The sequence below is a fragment of the Protopterus annectens genome, chromosome 4.part0, assembly GCF_019279795.1.
Source record: "Protopterus annectens isolate FY-2018-M chromosome 4.part0, PAN1.0, whole genome shotgun sequence".
NCBI classification, from domain to species: Eukaryota; Metazoa; Chordata; order Ceratodontiformes; family Protopteridae; genus Protopterus; species Protopterus annectens.
The window spans coordinates 624,057,699-624,077,624 of record NC_056733.1 but is presented as its reverse complement, the minus strand read 5'-3'; the positions used below and the strand labels follow the sequence as shown (position 1 = coordinate 624,077,624).

The 19,926-nt window shown below is 39.7% G+C and overlaps 1 protein-coding gene across 1 annotated transcript in view; it reads left to right on the top strand.

Annotated features, from left to right (window-relative positions):
• Positions 1-19,926, top strand: part of CIT (citron rho-interacting serine/threonine kinase) — a 3,433,971-nt gene that overhangs the window by 2,964,986 nt on the left and 449,059 nt on the right. The window contains exon 42 of the mRNA XM_044069760.1: positions 16,244-16,372. Coding sequence (XP_043925695.1) covers positions 16,244-16,372 — 129 coding nt within the window. The remainder of the gene's footprint in view (positions 1-16,243; positions 16,373-19,926) is intronic.

Here is a 19,926-nt window from a genome sequence, read left to right as displayed (position 1 = left end):
TACACACACATTGATCTATATTCTCCCTCTTAAAAAGATCGCCCTGTATGCAAAACAATGTTAGAGCTAGACATGCATTTCTATATACACTGCAATCAAAACACAATGTTAATGTCCAAGTTGCTTCATATCTGCTACAGGGTTTAGAGATTTGACCATATCTCATAACATAACAGTTGGGACCAAAATTAGCAACAGGGACAGTCTGCGGTGCACAACTTTTATCAGGAACTTCTGGATTTCTCACAGGAACAGAAATGTCCCCTCGAACTTCCTCTAGAATTAGAACACCATACAACTGACTCTGAGATCGTCTTTCCCACAGGTTATCTGCTGTGGTATAGTGTCAGACACCAGTCTCAAATGCTACTGACTCCAACTAAAAATTGCTCCTCCTGATTCCCCAATGTACGATCTCGGGTCTGGACCAATATTCTTCACAACACCAATCCGATCATAATGTTTGGACATTTGCATCCTTAACATTTCTCCCTCTCATAATGGATTGAGCATTTTTCTGGTCTTATCATAATAGGACTTCTGGGTTAGGCGTCTCTTCAATAGATTAGCTTTCGCTGATTTGTTGTTGACACATGAAACCAACAATTGACTACTGATAAGTAACATGGTTCTGGTTTGTCTCGATAGAAGTCTCTGAGCAGGTGAAGCAAGATGTTTATCATTAGGAATATTTCTGGAATTCAGGAAAACATTGGTGTTATCTCGTTTTGACTTCTTAAGTAACTGTTTCACAATTTGAACTGTGTTCTGACAAACCATTTGACTGCGGATACTCTGGATTACTCTGGATTATTACAAATAGTAGAACCGAACATTAGAGGTGGTGATTATATGAACTTATTAGAGTTGAAGGAGTTGAAATGGATCCTTAGGTTAAAAGGTCATCATTCCCCTGGACTCAATGCTTACATTTCACTTAGATCTTTTTTGAATACACGTAGATGAATTGCTGTTTATTTATTTATTTATTCATTTATTTATTTATTTATTCATTTATTCACCTACTCATTTATCAAGTTTTTATGTATTTATATATATATATACATATTTATACATTGAAGCCGGTTTTAAACTGACTTATCTCAACATAGTTTTTAATTATGTCATATCTTTTGTGTAGATAAGTTTTTATGAAATGTCACAATCAATTTTATATATACATATCATTTAGCTTTCACAAATAGCAATATGGTCTAAAGGTAAATAATAATCTGAATACTCTATATATATATATATATATATATATATATATATATATATATATATATATATATATATATATACCTATGCTTTTTTATCCAGGGTCTTTAACCTATGAATTTTAAAGAATTTTGTCTATTTTTGTCTGTAATATTTAGTGTGCTTTAAGATTTCACAGGCATATTTAATATAAGTTTCTTATATATGCTTAATCTGAGGTAGTGAGATTTTATATTTTGTTTATATTTAACAATTAACAGCTCTATATATAATTTTAAATAATTTTAAATGTTTTGAAAGTTGAAAAAGATTTTGACTTCTAGCGCTTTGCTTGACAAAGCTTTGAGTATGTGTTGTCATTAATTGCTATTGATGCTTGAAGCATTCCCCTTTTAAGGATTTGATTGTTTTATTGATGAACTAATTGAATAATTTGAATGTGTTTCCACTATATATTTTCTGGAAGTTCACTATTATATACATGGTCTGAAGAAGCGTATCAGGAGATACGCGAAAGCGCTTACCCTTGTAAAATAAAGTCTTTCTTTTATTAATAACAGTCGTGGTGAGTCTAAGTTTTGTTTATCATCATACTCTGGATTACTTGTGACATGAGTAAAGTCCAATTCTTCATCAAATCTTTTGAACTGTTGGCTTGTAAACTGAGTGCCATTGTCAGAAATAACTTTGTGCAGACTTCCATACACAACAAAATGAGGCTTACACCGAAATAACTAAATATCGAACAGCCACAAAAGCGATTTTTTTCCCAGGGGAAAAAAATTGCTGGGCCAACAAAAAACAAAACAAACCGACAGGCACAATGAAGTGTGGGGGGCTTCCACACACACACACACACACACACACACCCACCCTACTTAAATATATCAACTCTGAGATTGTACTATAGTGGAGGAAACGGCAAATTCCCAACAGCGGTCCAGTGATTTTTTTCCCTGGGAAAAAAATTGCTTTTGTGGCCGTTCGACATTTGGGTATTTCAGTGTACATGTGTCGACATAAGGACGTTCGAGAAACAGCCCTGTCGACATGGTAGTATAGACCCAAGATTGGGAAGTAAGTCTATCTCGAACCAATTGCAGTAATGTTGACCATTCCAGTCGAAGGTATCAGTGGCTACTGTCGATTAAGGTAGATCCAGAATCTGGTTAAGCTGAAGTAGTTCCTTCTGTTGATGTGGCTTTGTACTGTTTCACACTGAACAAGATAAATGTGCTCTCTCAATGTCTTGTGACATAGAAGGCCAAAGTACCCTTCTTTTGGTAGATTCGGTTTCTGGGTGACCACGATGCAGGATAGTAATGTACTCTGGTTGCAAGAACTTTGGAACAATTAGTTTCTGACCTTTCATTATGGATACCATTGTCAGAGAAAATCTCATCTCTTTATGGAAAATAAGGTTGTACTTCTTGAGGTAAACTAGATTGCTTTGATGGCCATCCTTGATTGATAAAGTGGTTGAGCCTTTATAAAACTGTATCTGTGGCTGTGATTTCTTAGCTCATCAAGACGTGTGGAAGAAAAATTTCTCACTTTCATAACTACAAAATCAAGACACTCATTCATGTTTTCTGTGGTGTTTCTGAGTGATCTGGACAATGTATCAACAAAGTAAAGAAGTTTGCCTTTCTTGTAGAAAAGATTGTAATTGTACTTTTGTAATCTCAACGTCTTACGTTGCAATTAGGCTGGAGCTGAATGCATAGGCTTTGTCAGGATTGTGACTAATGGTTAGTGGTCTGTTTTGGTCTGTTTCGGTCTGGATAGATCCACCATAAACGTAATCATCGAACTTCGAAATGCAAACACAATTGCCAAAAGCTCTTTCTCGATCTGGGCATACTGCATCTCAGTTTGGGTAAGAGTTCTCAATGCGTATGCAACAGGTTGATCCTCTTGTAGAATGACTGAGCCAAGACCAAATTTCAAAGCATTACAGGAAAGTGTAACTGGTTTGTGACCATCATAGTATCTGAGAATTGGTGGACTTGCAATTCTGTTTCAGGACATTAAATGTTCTTTGGTGTTGCTCTAACCAAGGCCAGGATACATCTTTAAGTGTCAGCGCTCTGAGTGGTGCTGATAGTTGGCTCAAGTCTGAAATGAACTTGCATAGGTAGTTGACTATGCCAAGAAAACTTTACAGGGCTTAAACATTGTCTGGAGCTGGTATCTCAAGAATGGCTGTTTTCTTTGAAGGGTCTGGTCATAGGCCTGTACTCATAAATAAATGACCAACATAAGTAACTTCTTGTAGACTTGAACATACATTTGTGTGGATTGAGCTTTAGATTTACTTGATGTGCCCTTTCTAGAACTTTTCTGAGGTTTCTGTCATGTTCTGCTTCATCAGGTTGACCTCCTACTAGTATGTTGTCTACTATAGTAGCACAAGGATACCCAGAAAATATTTGCTCCATTGCATGTTGAAAGACTTCACTTGCATAATTTATTCCAAATGGGATTCTCAACCAATCTGTACCTGCCAAATGCAGTACTGAAAGGAATGAGCAATGATGATTTTTTGTCAAGCTGAATTTGCTAAAACAAACTCTCTTGCATCTAAGACAGAAACAATAGTGGCATTTGGCATCAAGGCTGCAACTCTTTGTGGGCATTGGGTGATGGGGTCTTTTTAGCGTTTTGTTCAAATCTCGTGGGTCAGTACATATTCTGATCTCATCTGAGCTTTTCTGATGAGCTTCCACCATGGAAGATACCCATTCACTTGGAGTTTCAACTGAACAAATCACACCTTTTCGCACCATTTTATCTAACTCTGCTTTGACTCTGTCCTGCATAGCTATTGGAACTTTACATGCTGGCTTGATAACTGGACTGACCTCTGGGTTTAACTTCATGGAGTACACAACTAGAAGTATGCCTAGTTTGCCCTGGAAAAGATCAGCATAGGTAGAAAAAATGTGCTGGACAAAATTAGAGTAGTGGTCTTTTAAGTTGACTTGGTGGACTTGCTTGTTAAATGAAAGCAGTCCCATTTTCAAACTGTCTCTGAGCCCTAATAATGACTGTATTCACTTTATGCAATTCAGACTTTATTTCAAACATTTCCATAGTAATTTGAATATTTTTATCAATATCGTACATACCGGTTTATGAGAATATTATTTAGAACGTTCTGTATGCCCCATTTCATACTATACGAAAAGAAACAGTGCTGAGCAAGTTTTAATACCTGAAATCCGTTTCTGACCTGTTTTGTGAAGTTTTGCACATTTGGGAATGATCCACTCCTGTATATTCCACCAGCGTCTAAACAAGTGCATTGAGTCATTTTAGCCAAACCATTTCTGACCTCATGCCCCTTCGGTACCCTTCCACTGACTTCATGTTCTTTTAGATATGCTGCTTCTGACACCATGTCACTCGTTCATCTCTAATACATAAAACAAGAAGGCTTGGGGTTTTGTTCAGATGCTTTAATACTTAACACAAAATGGCAGTCAGGCTTGCATGCGCTCAGTATTTATACATTTGTGCACGCCCTTGGATAGCTTCTTAAAGGTATATATGCACACATTGATCTACACCTGGGGGCTTCTACTTTCCAATCTCCAGACCCTTCATCTAACCGCATGGTTTTAACAGTTCCAGTAATGCTTTTGCAGTCCAGGCTTCATTTCCCAGTGAAAATCATTACCTTGGCTTCTCAGTAGCCATCTACAAAGAAGGTCTATTCCAGTAAATGGAAATGATTTTCTGTTTGGGCTAGACAACTTAATCTGGATCCTTTTTCAGCACCTATTCATGACATTTTACTCTTCTTAGCTTCCCTTTTTCAGGATGGGGTGAATTTTTCTACCATTAAGCTCCAGTTAGAGGCCATTTATAATTTCCATCTGAACGAGGAGCCTACCTTTTCTTCTAAGCTGTGCAAAGCCTTTCTGAATGGAGTTTTTCTTCTTAGACAACCTATTAAATATTATCCCTGCCATGGGATTTGACATTGGTGCCGCAGTCCCTAATGCAAAAACCTTTTGAACCGGCTGCTGTTTCTTATATTAAATTCTTTGCTTGGAAGATGGCCTTTTTAGTGGCTGTTACCTCTGCCAAAAGGGTCTCAGAACTTCAAGCCCTAAGCATTAAGCCTCCATTCATGATCTTTCATAAGGACAAGGGTGTCCCTTAAAACAAATACTTCCTTTCTTCCCAGAGTGGCTTCGGAGGCTAACCTCAATCAATCAATTCAACTACCGGTCCTCTTCCTTAATTACTCTAATAAGGAAGAATATATCATGCATTGTTTAGATGTCCATAGGCAATTGTTTTTTTTTTTTATCTGAAAAGGACTGAGGAATTTAGGAATATGGACCTGCTCTATGTGGTCTTCTCTCAAAACAGAAAGGGCTAGGCAGTTTCCAAAATTGACTATTTCCAGGTGGATTGCTAGTTGTATTTCCCACATTTATGATGGTGGGCATTTGGAATTATCCAGACCATTTAAGGCCCACTCTACTAGGTCTGTTGCTACGTCTTCAGCCTTCTTGGCTAGACTTTTCCTGAATGAGATTTGTGCTGTTGTGACTTGGTCTAAGCCACACACACATTTTGCATTACAATTTGGACTTGGTGTCTAGAAACAGGGCTTCCATTTTGCTGTGCTCCTTCCTTTAGGTCACTCAGGGTACATAGTAGCTGGGGACTCTGACCCATTTGTGATGAATAATGACACAGATAGCATCAGGTAAAGAGTTATCTACTTAACATAACTTGGCATCTGTACTATCCAGTGTCATTATTCATCACATTCCCGTCCTCCTTCCCCCTTCCTGCTGGGGCCTCTGGCAAGCTGGAGTGGTTTGTATTTGGAATGTTTCGATATTTTGCACAGTTTCTTCTGCATTTCCATTGGTTTAGCAAACTCGATCTGAGGGTTAGAAGGTAGCAGGGGATTACGGGAAGGGGAGGTGCTTGAGCTCTGGATCTGTCTGACTGATGCCGGCTTGGATCCAAGACCCATTTGTGATGAATAATGACACTGGATAGCACAGATGCCAAGTTATGTTAAGTACAGAACTCTTTTTTTCTGTCTTTACCAGCCCTTACCATGTCCATGTTTTTTCCTTAGGTCATCTCAGCCACCTATCAGAAGACCTAGCATCTGATAATGTAATCCAGTATTCTTTTTCCTTCTTCCATCCATTTATTATAATCAACATCCATCCATTTAATATAATCAGTAGAGTTTTTTATTGGTCATTAAAGCAGAGTTGGTATCACGGGTATATTTATTTCACCATGCATAGGAATATGTTCTCCTTTTAATCTCTTAAATACGCATAAGGAGGCCGTCTGATCAGAATGACACCATTCTCTTACTCGTATTATCTATAACAAGTAGATAGTGCTGGAAAACAGTCTAATCTTAGGCAGATGGGAGTACAGTTTTCCTCTTTCAGATTTGTATTGGTAGATTCACATCCCTAAGTCTGTCCCCAGCAAATAGATGTTAATCCACAAATCCTTGTCCATGCCTTACTTGTATCTCTTGCTCTACATCAGCCTTTCCTCTGTAATTCTCACGTGTACTTGTGTACTAATATCATACACCTCTAATTCTTAATCATTCTAGATATTCATAATTCCTAAATGAACAATTATATTGGCTGATTCACCAATATTTGTAAGTAGAATTTAAAAATCACATTGATATTATTTGATCACTTTATTGATTACTCTCAAATTGTAATTCAATAGAATATTTAACAGTTCTGCACATTTCAGCTAGAGTTCAGCTCTCTACTTTCATCCTAAAGTTTCATCAGTTTGTAAAATTTCATCTTTTATTTACATCGATACTTTAATTTCCACAACCTCATACTTTAGACCAACAGTTTATGCTTGTTCTTTAATACAGACATTTATTTTACTTCTAAATGAATATCATTGCTTATAGCTTTAATACCTGTGGATGCTCTTGTTCTATACAAATCTGTCTTCTAAATAAGTAAGCATTCCTAGCAATTGTAATACCGTTTTAAATATTAATACAAATATTCTTAAATTTCTTAACAAACAAATTATAAGGCAAAATCTGCAAAAGCTCTAGTTAACATATAAACATTAGCATAGTCTCCTCTTCTAAATAACAATGGGGTGAAAATAGTGCTTTTGAAAATCATCCGATATTGTGTAATGGATCACCTTCAGATGAAACCATTACACCAACACACTTACCGCACACCCACCCTACTACCCTAACCCCTAACAACTTAACCCACCCCCCCTAAACCCACCCCTCTTACCACACCCTTCACACTTACCTAACTCCCCGCCTCCTAAACTTACTGTCTGAAGGTGACCCATTGTGTAATATAACGGGTATACTCACTAAGCGTTTAATTATTGTATTTTTGAAACAAACTCAAATTTATAGTTGTCTCACAATAATTCTGTTACTTAGCAGTCTTATGACTGAAATCAAAACATGCAAATGATACACTCTCTTGCATTTGTGAAACTAATAACTGCATCCAAACCTAACTCATGTATATCATGATTTTAAATATAAGTTCTAATAATGATCAAAGTAAGAAATTGTTTATTACAGGATAGGTATGGGCACCAATGATTATAAAATAGTAATTTGCTTTCCTACCACAACAGTTCTGTTTTGCCCCTTTTATCAGTATATTTTGTAACTTTACAATAAAAACATACTTACAGATCTCCTCCTATTAAACAAAATTTTGCTTACCTAGTGCAAATGTTCAGTTCATTCCTTCATATCAGTTTAGTGAATAACCTTTAAGTTATCACTTAACTTCCTCTAAAGTCACTCAGTGTACTGTTGAGACAAAACTTTTCCAGTTTATCCAGCCGTCTTGTTCCAAGGATATCAAAGTGCCTGTTTTCCCTTGATTTTGATGTTTCTTTTCCTTTATACATCATTTTTCCAAAAATATCAATACATCTCAGTTCACCTGTCTTTCCTTCTGTTTTATCTGAAGTTATACTGGCCTCTGAAGTACTTCTTAATCTTTTCAATCACATCTCCTGGCTGTCAAAAATCCTCTCTCTCTCCCACCCAAAACTCCTTCAGGATAGCAGGGAAAGACAATAAAAAGTTTATATTTCTTTGCTGTCCTTTAGTACATTGACAAATTGTGACTGATTTGTTCTGTGTGACTTCAAAATAGCTCTGTTCTAAAAATATAGGACTTTCTGCTGCTATCAGTAGCTTCCTACCTCGTTGCCAAAGTTTCCACAGATCTGCTGTTTCTTGTAACATGTCAACCATTCTGTCAGTATTAGTCTAGGCCAGTGATGGTGAACCTATGACACGCATGTCAAAGGTGACACACTACAACATTTTGGGTTGACACACCAGCATTCACCAACACTCAAGTTACCAAAGAAACTGAATGAAAAAAATACGAGAAATATGTGATCCTGCACTTATTTTTTTAAAACTCCGCAACACAAAAGCCAAAAAGTCATTAACTGATGTTAATCAAATCAAATGCAATGTGTTCCATATTTTGTTTTCAGTTCAATTCAAAATTACTATTAAAAGTAGGGAATTTTTTGGTGCACTATTTTAAGTCCAATTATCAGTGCGCATATTGTTTTCTGTATTGTAAGTCACTGATTTTTCTTTTACTTTTTAATATATAGCAGCACACATAATTGGACTGTATTTTTTTTTAAATAAATGAATATGTAAGAAGTGTTTCTCTTTTGTCGGGGTGGGGATGACACGCCAGCAGAGTCAAGATAGGCATTTTCTGAATTTTTGACACGCCAAGCCCAAAAGGTTCGCCATCACTGGTCTAGGCTTTTCATGTATTAAATTCCATGTCTAACAGAGAGAAATGTTTTACCATTACTATCTATCACATGTCCTTTATGAAAAGTTCACATCATCTTTTTTTCACATTCTCCATCATGACTTTTACTTCCTCACCTTCTGTAACTCCATAGAGTCAAACATTCAGCTGTTTTGCCTTCTCATTCTTCCAGCCAAACTTAGCTTACCCTGTTCATTCTGCTGTACCATATCAAGAGCTTTGTTTCAATCATACAGATTGCATTTGGTCATACAAAAACTGTATTTCATCCAATGTGACCATCCCCATTCTTGTCTTGTATGTTTGAAATAATCCATTCCAATTCCTCAACTGTGTTTGGAAAACTTCCAAGCTGTTTGCAATCGCAACCACATTCAGTCTCAACACTTTTGTTTCTCTAGCCACAGGTCACAGCAAATTGTGGCAGCCTCTCTCTGAACGTCTACTACCTTCTTCAGAGTGCTCAGATTCCATAACATTCTCCATTTTTCCATTATCAACTGGATGAGAAGAGCTTCATGATTTTATAAACCAAAAAAAAAAAAAAAGAATCAAGGAAAAATGTTGTCATCACTGCCTTTAGTTGTTTGATGAAACTGGGTGATTCATGGAGGCAACTGACTTCAGCCAACATCAAGCATGTGTCTATCTCTGGGAGGCTTTTTATACGTGGGATTTTATCTGTTTGTGTTGGTGTATCTGTAGCTGCCTGTCTCTCTCTCTCTGTATATATAGATATAGGTGTATACGTGCATATGTGTGTGTACATTTTATATATATATATATATATATATATATATATATATATAGAGGCAGTTCATAGATTCATAGGTGTGTCCTAGGCTAATGGCCCTGGAGCCTTTACAAGCCTAGCCCAAAAAAATTGCCCAGGCACTGTGCCACCTGATGTTAGTTCACAGTTCCCCTATCCAGTAGGGCAACTGGAACGATCCCTGGAGTGAACTTTGTTACCCAGCCACTCGTCAAGATTTCTCTTGGAGGGCCAGTGAGGTGCTCTGCTTGACATGAGTGGGAAGCCCATTCCAGAGTATGGGCAGTCTTTGGGAGATGAACCTGTCTCTCCAGCATGTTCTGTTAATTATGGTAATGAGGTTGTGATCTCTGGAGTGTGTGGCATGGGGGGATTGGGATTTCTTTAGGTGTGTAGCATTTCAAATAAGGCTGGGTCGGACATGGCTTTGTAAGTCAAGCAGAGATCACCTCTAAGTAGACGATAAGAGACTGAGAACAGCTGAAGTTTCTTGAGTCTGTCCATGTAGGACATTTGCTTAAGGCCTAGGATCCTTTTTGTGAGGTACTTTTGTGGCCTCTCCAGCTGTTGTAGGTGTCTGGTCAGGTACATGCCAAATGGAGCGTTATATTCGATTATTGGTCTAATGAGGGATGAGTAGAGAGGGATGATGACCTCTTTCTTCCTGGATGTGAAACCTTTGGTTATAAGATGTGCCACATAGAAGGACTTTCTGACCACAGTGGCAGTGTGGTGGTCGAAGGTGAGGTGGCTGTCGACCTGGGCGCCCAGATCTCTTATGGCCCATTCAGTGTTCAGTGGGCTCCCATCAACGTGGTAATTCATGGGAACTGAGTTTTTTCCAAAGGGGATGATATCGCATTTTTTGGTGTTAAGCTTCAGGCCATGCATCTGACACCAGTCATTGGTCTCAGAGAGGCCCTTTTGTAGGATGTCTGCATCACTTGGGGAGTTGATAATGACTCTTAGTTTGCAGTCATTAGCAAACTTGGTCAGCCAGGGTCCTTCTGTGTTGGCCTGGACTTCTGAGAAGTAGATGCCAAACAGGAGAGGGCCTAGGACCCCGAGCCCTGTGGGACTCCACCAGTGACTGATCAACAGTCTGACTTGGAATCCGCAACTTTCACTCTGTTAGTCCTGTCTGTGAGCCAATTTGCAACTCACCTAGTGATGTAAGGATTGATGCCTAGTTTGGTGAGTCTATCAATGATACCTGAGTGTGGCATGGTATCAAAGGCCGTGGCCAGGTCGAGGTAGGCTGTATGCAATGCCTTACCCTCATCCACAGCCTTGGTGACTGCCTCAAAGAAGTCAACCAGGTTCAGCAGACAGGATCTCCCCTTGACAAAGCCAAACTGTGTGGGGTCAAGAGTTTGGAGATTGCCTAAATCTTTGTTAAGCAGGTCCATGATGATGATGTGCTCCATAGCTTAAGTTCATAGGTAGGTACTAGTCTATCTGCCCGAAGGCATTTATAAGCCTAGCCAGAATGTGTTTGCTTTCGCCGCCCCCTTAGATTAGTTCCTTGTGCCTCTGTCCAGCAGAGCCACTGAAGTGATCCCTGGGGTAAACTTTCTGTTTCCCATCCACTCGTCAAGGTTTTTCTTGAAGAGTGTTAGCGAGGAGCGCTGCCTAATGTAGATTGGAATCTTGTTCCAAAGCATGGGAAGTCCCTGGGACAGGAATCTATCCCTCCAGCACGTCCTGTTTATTGTAGTGGTGAAGTTTAGATCCCTAGAGCGTGTGGCTCGAGGGGATAAGGTTTTCTTTAGGTGGAGCATGTCCATCAATTCTGCATTGGACATGGCCTTGTATGTCAGGCAGAGATCACCTCTGAGTAGGCGGTATGCAACCGAGTACAGCTGGAGTTTCTTCAGTCGAGCTGTGTAGGGCATCTGTTTGAGGCCAGTGATCTTCTTGGTGAGGGACTTCGGTGGTCTTTCCAGCTGTTGCGTGGGGCGTTGTACTCTATGATGGGTCTGATGAGTAGAGGGGAACAATTACCTCTTTTGATCTGGATGTGAACCGTTTTGTGATTAGGTGGGCCACGTAGAAGGATTTTCTAACCACTTTGGCAATGTGATTATCAAAGGAGAGATTACTATCTACTTGGGTCCCCAGATCCCTTATTACGTCTTCCATATTTAGGGGACTACCACCTATGTGGTAGTTTGTGAGTACTTTGTTTTTTCCAAAGGGCTGACTATGCAATATTTTGGCATTTAGCTTGAGGGCATGATTTTGACACCAGGTATCCGTCTCAGTGAGACCCTTTTGGTGGATGTCTTTGTCAGCCGGAGAGTCAGTTATAACCCCTAGTTTGCAGTCGTCTGCGAACTTGGTCAGCCATAGTCCTCCTGTGCTTGCCTATACCTCTGAGAAGTAAATGCCGAACAGGAGAGGTCCTAGGACTGAGCCCTGGGTAACGCCACTGTGTAACCGGTTTAGAGTCAGACCTAGCTCCTGCAACTCTCACCATGTGGGTTCTGTCCGTGAGCCAGTTGCCAACCCATCTTGTGATGTAGGGGTTTATGTTCAGGCTGGTGAGCTTGTCTATAATACCAGAGTGGGGAATGGTGTCGAAGGCATTTGTGAGGTCTAGGTAGGCTATGTGTACCACCTTTCCCTTGTCTATAGCCTTGTAACTGTCTCAAAGAAGTCCACCAGCTTTAGGAGCCATGATCTGCCCTTTACAAAGCCGAACTGGGTAGGGTCCAGTGTTTGGAGGTTCCCAATTTCTCTGTTAATGAGTTCCATGATGATGCGCTCCATAGCCTTGCAGACCAAGCTAGTCCGGCTTATAGTGATAGTTCCTGGGGTCTGTTTTGGCTCCAACTTTGTGGAATGGAATAACCGTTGATGTGCGCCACTCTGTGGGTACATAGCCTGTGGAGAGGCTGAGTTTGAACAGTGTGTTTAGGTGAGAGGTTAATTCATCTTTGAGCTCATGTAGGACGCAGCCTAGAACACCGTCTAGTCCCATTGATGCTGTGTTTTTGGCTTTGGAGAGGGCTGTTTTAACCTGAGTGCCTGTGATTTCAGGGGCTCAACATTCTTCTGGTATGGTTATGACCCCTTTTGGGGGTGGGGGGGTGAGGTTTGCGTAGAACCGGTCTGCCAGGATGTTGGCGATATCGGTTGGTTCAGTGTATTTTGTGCCATTCTGCACCAACTTCGAGCAGATCTGAGCATTGCCACTTAGATTCTTGACATAGCTAAAGAATGCCTTGTGGTTATCTTTGGAGTCCTTGGCAATTTTTCTTTCGAAGCTCGCCTTTGATGATTTTATGAGGGATAGTAGTTTCTTGCTGATACTGATCAGGGATATCTTCCCTTCTTGGGATTTTACTCTTTTCTGTACTAGTTTCCTCCTCCTCCTATTGTATATTGTATAGCTTGTTCATGGCAGGAGTCCACCAGACTGGTTTCCTTTTCTTGGAGGAGTGAGTCTTGGTTTTGCTTGGGATAGCACGAACCATGCATTCTTGTAGGTGCCCATAGAATGCATTAGTAAAGGATTGTGAAACTTGGACAGCGTTATCCTTTAGCATGGGGGCTTTGAAACTTTCCACCTCGGTCTTAAGTAATGTGAAGTTTGCTTTTGAAAAGTTTTTCATGGTGTTTTCCTTGTCTGGGGGTTGGGGCGGAATGTAGATATCCAAAGTGATTTGTTTATGGTCAGATCTAACCAGCGAGGGCTTGACCTCCGGTGTGGAACACCGGTCGCCCATGTTGGTGATGACCAGGTCCAATATGTTGTCACCTCTGGTGGGAGTGTTGACTAATTGATCCAGGGTGTTTTAGTGTATAAATTCTAGGAAATGTTGGGCAAGGGAGTTAATGCTTAAGAAGTTCTCCCAGTTAATGTTTGAGTAATTGAAATCACCCAATATTATGGTGTTTGGTAGGACCTTTATGTTTCCCAGTGTTTCCAGAAATGCGGAATAGGGGTCCTGGGACATGGTGGGTGATCTGTAGCAAGCTACAATTTGAATTGCAATTTTGCCCATTGTTAGTTGCACGTGGATGATCTCTGAAGCATTGTGCTGTGCCACTAACCTGGAGGTGTGGGTATCCTTGATGAATATGGATACGTCCCCACCTTTTGTATTTTGGTCCGAGTTCTGTGGCCAAAATGTATGGTATGAGTTGTAGCCTGATAGTGGTATTTATGTGTGTTTTTTGCCAGTGCTGGTTTAATGGGTCTATATGAGACTGGTGGCGTGATGCAAGTATTTTCCTTCTCCTCTTGACTATCTGATCCAGTCTTGGGTTGAGAGAGCTTAGCCTCCAGTTTGGCTGTATAATTGCATCTGCTGCATGTATTGGTGTGGTAGGAGGAGAGGGTTGTCCGTGTATATGAGGCAGTTGTAACATTGCCTCAAAATGCCCAGATTCACCAGTTGGACTGGAGAGTACACCTGAAACTGCCCTTTGGACATGCCTGGATAGGTACGGTGAACTGTTTTACTGAATGGCTGGTAAGGTCGAAGAGAGAGCCTTGTCCTTCTGTACAGTATGGGGGGTCTAGTGCTAGGGTTTATAAGTGCTTGTTATGAGTTTTGAGCAAGTGGCGGACTGAGAAATGAATGGCTTGAGTGCTTAAGTTGAAAGTTTGTCTAGTTCCAAGAATAGTTTTACCCTAGCTAACCAACGCGCAAAACCAGGCAAATGCATTTTTTATAGCAGGGAAATGAGAGAGATAGATATTAGCCCAAAATGACCAATAAACTACTAATTTCTGGGCTGAAACTACTCCTTCAGGGACAGATAGACTGCTCTAAGCTCCCCTCTCTCACAGGTGAACAGGGAAACTTCTTTCTATTCAAGTAAGGTATGGGCAAACACTGAGATTTGTAACACAGCCCTGAATTCAGCACTAACCTAAAAACTGGACTATACTAGCTTAGAAAGGCAGGAAACAAGTATATTTTTTTGTTTTTGTTGGGGTTTTTTTCCAGAAAATAAAGCAGATACAATCAAAAAAAACACTTTTTAATGCACAGAAAAGGATACTTATTGTTATATATCTCAGATCAGAGTTGTAGTCAATGTCCCTAGTAATAAAGTAGGAAGAAACACAAATACAGTAAAAGCAGATGAATAAAGTGCAGTTTTTTAATCTATATAAAACAATAGAAAATGAACAAAGTGATTTAAACAAATTACCCAATTAACCAGAAAAAAAGCTCAAAACTGAGCCCTGTACCAGCAGTCTTTAATCAGACAAGTTCTAACTGCACACTCCTGATACTAGGGTGCAGGGGAACCTTCTCCAAAAAAGATGGCCTGGATCAGTGCTCAAGTTATACAAACAAAGCTAGATTCAGCAGACCTGAATCTGGTCTTTGCTACAGCAACAAGGCGCACCAATTTCAGAAAGAAACAGTTCAAATAAGCAGGTGACAATAAGTCTATGACCAGAACTTCCCAGCTCAGAAGGGCAGAATCCAGCCTCTCCTTCCACAAGAGTGCAGACCACAAACCTTCTTAATGTAAAACAACCTGTATGAAGCCCAAGTGCTTAAACCAACAGACTTAGAATAACACACTCGTCAGGCTAATGGGGCGATAGTTCCCAGGGTCTGTAGTTGCTCAAATGTCTCTTATTTATAAATGATTATATGAACAGAGCAATGGAACTTTCATCTGCTGCAGTTCTGTTGCTTTCAACTCAGTGAAACAAAACCAGCGACAGTCCATCCAGTTTACAAAACAGAGCACCCCGTCACCCCCACATCTCTGTATATACCAAGGAGTCGACTGTCAGGTACATTTGTGAAGCCCTATACTCACATTTTTCAGTTACCCTAAATATAGCAGCTTAAATGTCTACTCTAAGGGTAGGGCAAGCTTTGGATGGCATATATTCAAGCACCTCCCTCCTCCTTGCATACTCATGCAGTTTGGAATTCATTTGGTGTGTAAATCACTGTTGGTTAGAGTAGTGTTTGGAAGTTTATTTACAGTAGGCTGGTGTGCAATGAACACAGATCTAAAGGACATATCAATCACCAGTTATGCCATCCCGCCCTACTCCAGTTAGGAAAATGGACTCTGGTGTTTTACTAGCCTTTTAGTTCCTGTCAGATAACTCTATCACAAAAAAGAACTGATTGGAAATCATAGAGGGGCTCCTCAAGGGATCTTCCATCAGTAGCAGTAGTGTGATGATCTAGAAACAACTCCTTAGAAAATATTTGGCCAAACAGCTCTGTCTGCTAGTAGAAGTGTCTGGGAATTTTGGAACTGCTGGTCAAGATGCCCTGGTATGGAAATGGCTTAAGTACTTTATGTAACATTGTTTATTTTATTTATTTATTTATTTATTTATTGTGTTTATTTTTAATACAGAAAAAAATGGAAAAAGAAAGAAAACTGAAATTTATCCTCTGACTTTTTTTCTTTTTACCTGCAGAGTTCCTTGATAAAAATGACCATTCCTTAGCTTCAGCCATTTTTGCTGCTTCAACACACAGCTTCCCCATCGCAGTTATGAAAGTAAGCAGCACAGGTCAGAAAGACGAGTACTTGCTCTGTTATCATGGTAAGATCCAGAGAAAAGCCTCTAGGTGTCCTTTTTGTATCTATTGTATCATCTGTTATGATATGTTAAATGCTTTTATTTTTTACATTACATGAATCTTTAGATCTGAAATAATGCATCTGACTTGTAGGCTTTAGTTAGTTATAGCAATAGGGCGAGTTCAAGGATTCTGCAGTGTGTCTTTATGACAATTTGTGATGCCTGACAACATCTCTACTAAAATACAGTGTAGGGGATTAAGGCTATACAGTGTTAAAAATCTGCTTCCGGTAGTCCAGGGTTTGATTTCCTCATGCTCCATTTTCTTATTGTGTGACTCTGAACAAGTCACTTAAAAGAGAGTGTTCAGATTCATTAAAAAGAGACAGCTATGTCCAGTGGGTTTACCCAGTTAAATAAAATGAAAATGTATAAAAGCATATGGTAGAAAAGGAAGAAGACATCTGTTCATAAAGCATGAACCATTGTTTCCCATACATTAAAAGAAAATCTGTCTTTATTCGCTTTTGCTTATGTCATACCCAGTATAACTAGTTGTGATTTCTGGCAACCATTGTTAGTATAGTGCAGCTCTGAGCAAGTCATTTAAACTCTACATTGATAACAACCATGATGCTTCTCAAAACAGAATTTGTGACTAATGCACCTTATCCTTAACAAAAAAAAAATATATATATATATATATATATATATATATATATATATATATATATATATATAAAATATATTTGTTTGTGTTTTTTGGCTTTTCCCGATTAGGGGTCGCCACAGCGGAACTCCGGGCCGCTAATGATTGGCAGTAGATTTTTTTACGTGCCGAGTTTGCCAGCCCTGAAGCACAACCTTCAACGAAGGTACACCCATTCACGCATGTCTCCACAGAGAAGACGCTCTAGCTGAGAATCGAATGGCCCAACATTTTGCTGTGAGGCGACAACGCTACCGCAGCACCACCACTGCAGTCGATCTATATGATATATAATATATATATATATATATATGTGTGTGTGTGTGTGTGTGTGTGTGTGTGTGTGTGTGTGTGTGTATATATATATATATATATATATATATATATATATATAGTTAGAGTCATGTTTAAAATATTTTGAGCTAATGGATTCTAGAAACAATGCAAATCTTCAGTGTAACACACAAGGCATAGTCTAATCCTTGTCTCTGTTCACCATTTTTTAACAAAAAAAAAAAATCTTTATTAAATTTTTGTGCATGATATAGGCATTTACCAGCATTTTTGAAGCAGTACCTTATCCGCCCTATACAGTGTCAATACTGATCTTGAATGAGTGCACCATGAATATTAGTAACACTCACTCGCTTGTAGCTATGAATGTGAATTCATGTGTGACACACTGAATGTGTGTCCCAGGCAGGTTTCTCCCTAGCCTTAATCAGCACTGTCACCCAGAATGATGCCTCAATGTAAGCAGAAAATGATTGACTTTAACAACTGACTTAGTTCCTAGTGTCATTCGACAGTGATCCACTACCTGTCAACCTGGTAAGATATGATTGACACACTACTTTGCTTTGCCATAGATGGCCTGCATCTGTTTCACGTGCTTCAAGCTTCTGTCAAAGGCTCTTGATTACCCCATAGTGCCTTTTTAAGGAAAAGTGATGAAGTCAAAACTACTACCATAAAAATTTCGAGTCTGCAGTGCTAAACACTACGAGTCTGAACATGAAACTGTATTCATTGCAAGCATTCTTAACGCTTGAAGATGCTGACATCTGTGCATTCCAAAACACCTGGTTCAATGCTGCAGAGATCACCACAGCCTTACCTGGTTACTCATCCTATCATAGATTCAGACCACAAACTATGGGTAGTGAAGCCAAAGGAGGTGGAGTTTCTATATAAATTAAAGACATACACACCTTCAGGCAGTTCAAACAGTATGGCGCACAGGGGGTACTCCAGGTGCATTTAACAATTGCCAAGACCCATATTCAAATCATAGCTAGCTCCTGGCCCTCAAATTGGTCTCAAGATGCCCACTCCACCTATCTGGACCTCTGCAAATCTATCCAGATTCAACCCTTTTCCCTGATCTTGGGTGACTTTAACTACCCAAACATATATAGGAAGAGCTACTCATGCCAGAACACAAATGGTCAGAGATTCCTCATTTTTTGTTAGCGCAAACACCTTGGAATAGCTAGTCAATATCCCCACAAGAGATGATAATATCTTTGATTTGGTAGTAACTAACATGAGTAAGCACTGCAGCATGCCGATAGTATCATCCTCCCTGTTAAAATCCAACCGTAAAGTGGTCATGTTTGAATTCACCATCTCCCATGACCCCCCCCCCCCCCTCTAGCTAGGGTAAAAAAAAAAAGCTGGCTACAATCTCCCAAGGGATGGTATACACAGCTTCACTGCCCCCTTCTCCTATGCAAGAGTTGGTACCAATGTCCAAAACTACACCAGAGTTATGTACAAACATTTGTATAGATGCACGGAGTCAGGAATAAATAACAGGATGAAATGATCCTCTGCATGGAAGAGTAAACCTGTCTGGTGGACATCTATAATAACAAAATTCTATAAAAAAATGAAGGATTTGCTGTCTACGACCAAGGAGGAGCAGGTGCCCAATGGGAAGCAATCTCTAACCTGAACAAGTAAATCACACCTGAAGTGATATTCTCCAAAGCAAACTTCTAGTCCAAATTGGCCACATCTACTAGAGACAAACATAAGGCCTTCTTCACATATGTCTGCAGTCTCAAAGGAAGCACCCAAATCTGCTCCGAACTGTTAATTAAATACACAAATCCCGTTTATAAAGACATCTTGCTGGCTGGCAGATTTAGTGAAAACTTCACCCCTCTGTCCCCACATCATTAAATCGTGACATCCCCAGCACTTGCCAGCTTCCCTTTATATCTAGGGAACATCTCATCACTGCTCTCTCAAAAGCAAGAAATACAGGCTCCATGGGATGCCCACAGAAAAAAAACACCTGTATGGAAGAATACTTCAACAAAGCTTGATTCAGCTCCTGTATGAGCACAGGCCGAGGTACTCCTATACCTTTTTCTACCTCTAGTCTCCCTATCCCTACTAGTAGCTTACCCTACCCTGACTTCTTCTACACATACTGCCCCGAGGTTACAGTCATACCTTTTTTACTTGTATTCCAATTACCCCCCTTGATCACACCCAACACTTCTGTACTACTACCCTCCTATGCTTTTGCTGATAAAAGCTGTTACCATCTTTTTTTGGAGAACGCCCCTCTGTATCCTGGTGCAGAAGTGTACAGATTGACTATCTAATTGAAGGGTTACTGTTTCAGGATTCAGTTTGAGATAAATCATTGGTGCAGGGCTCAGTTGGAGGACTCTGGTGATTTCCTTGTACTGGTTACTTAGCTCTTCCTTGTACATAGTGCACCATCATGCACAGATGGACTGAGAGTGGTAAATCTTTGTGGTTATGGATGCAAAAGCAGCAATACACATTTTCTCCTTTATAAGCGGCTGCTGTCTAGCAGAGCAGCTCTTGAATAGTTCTCAGCTGGTCA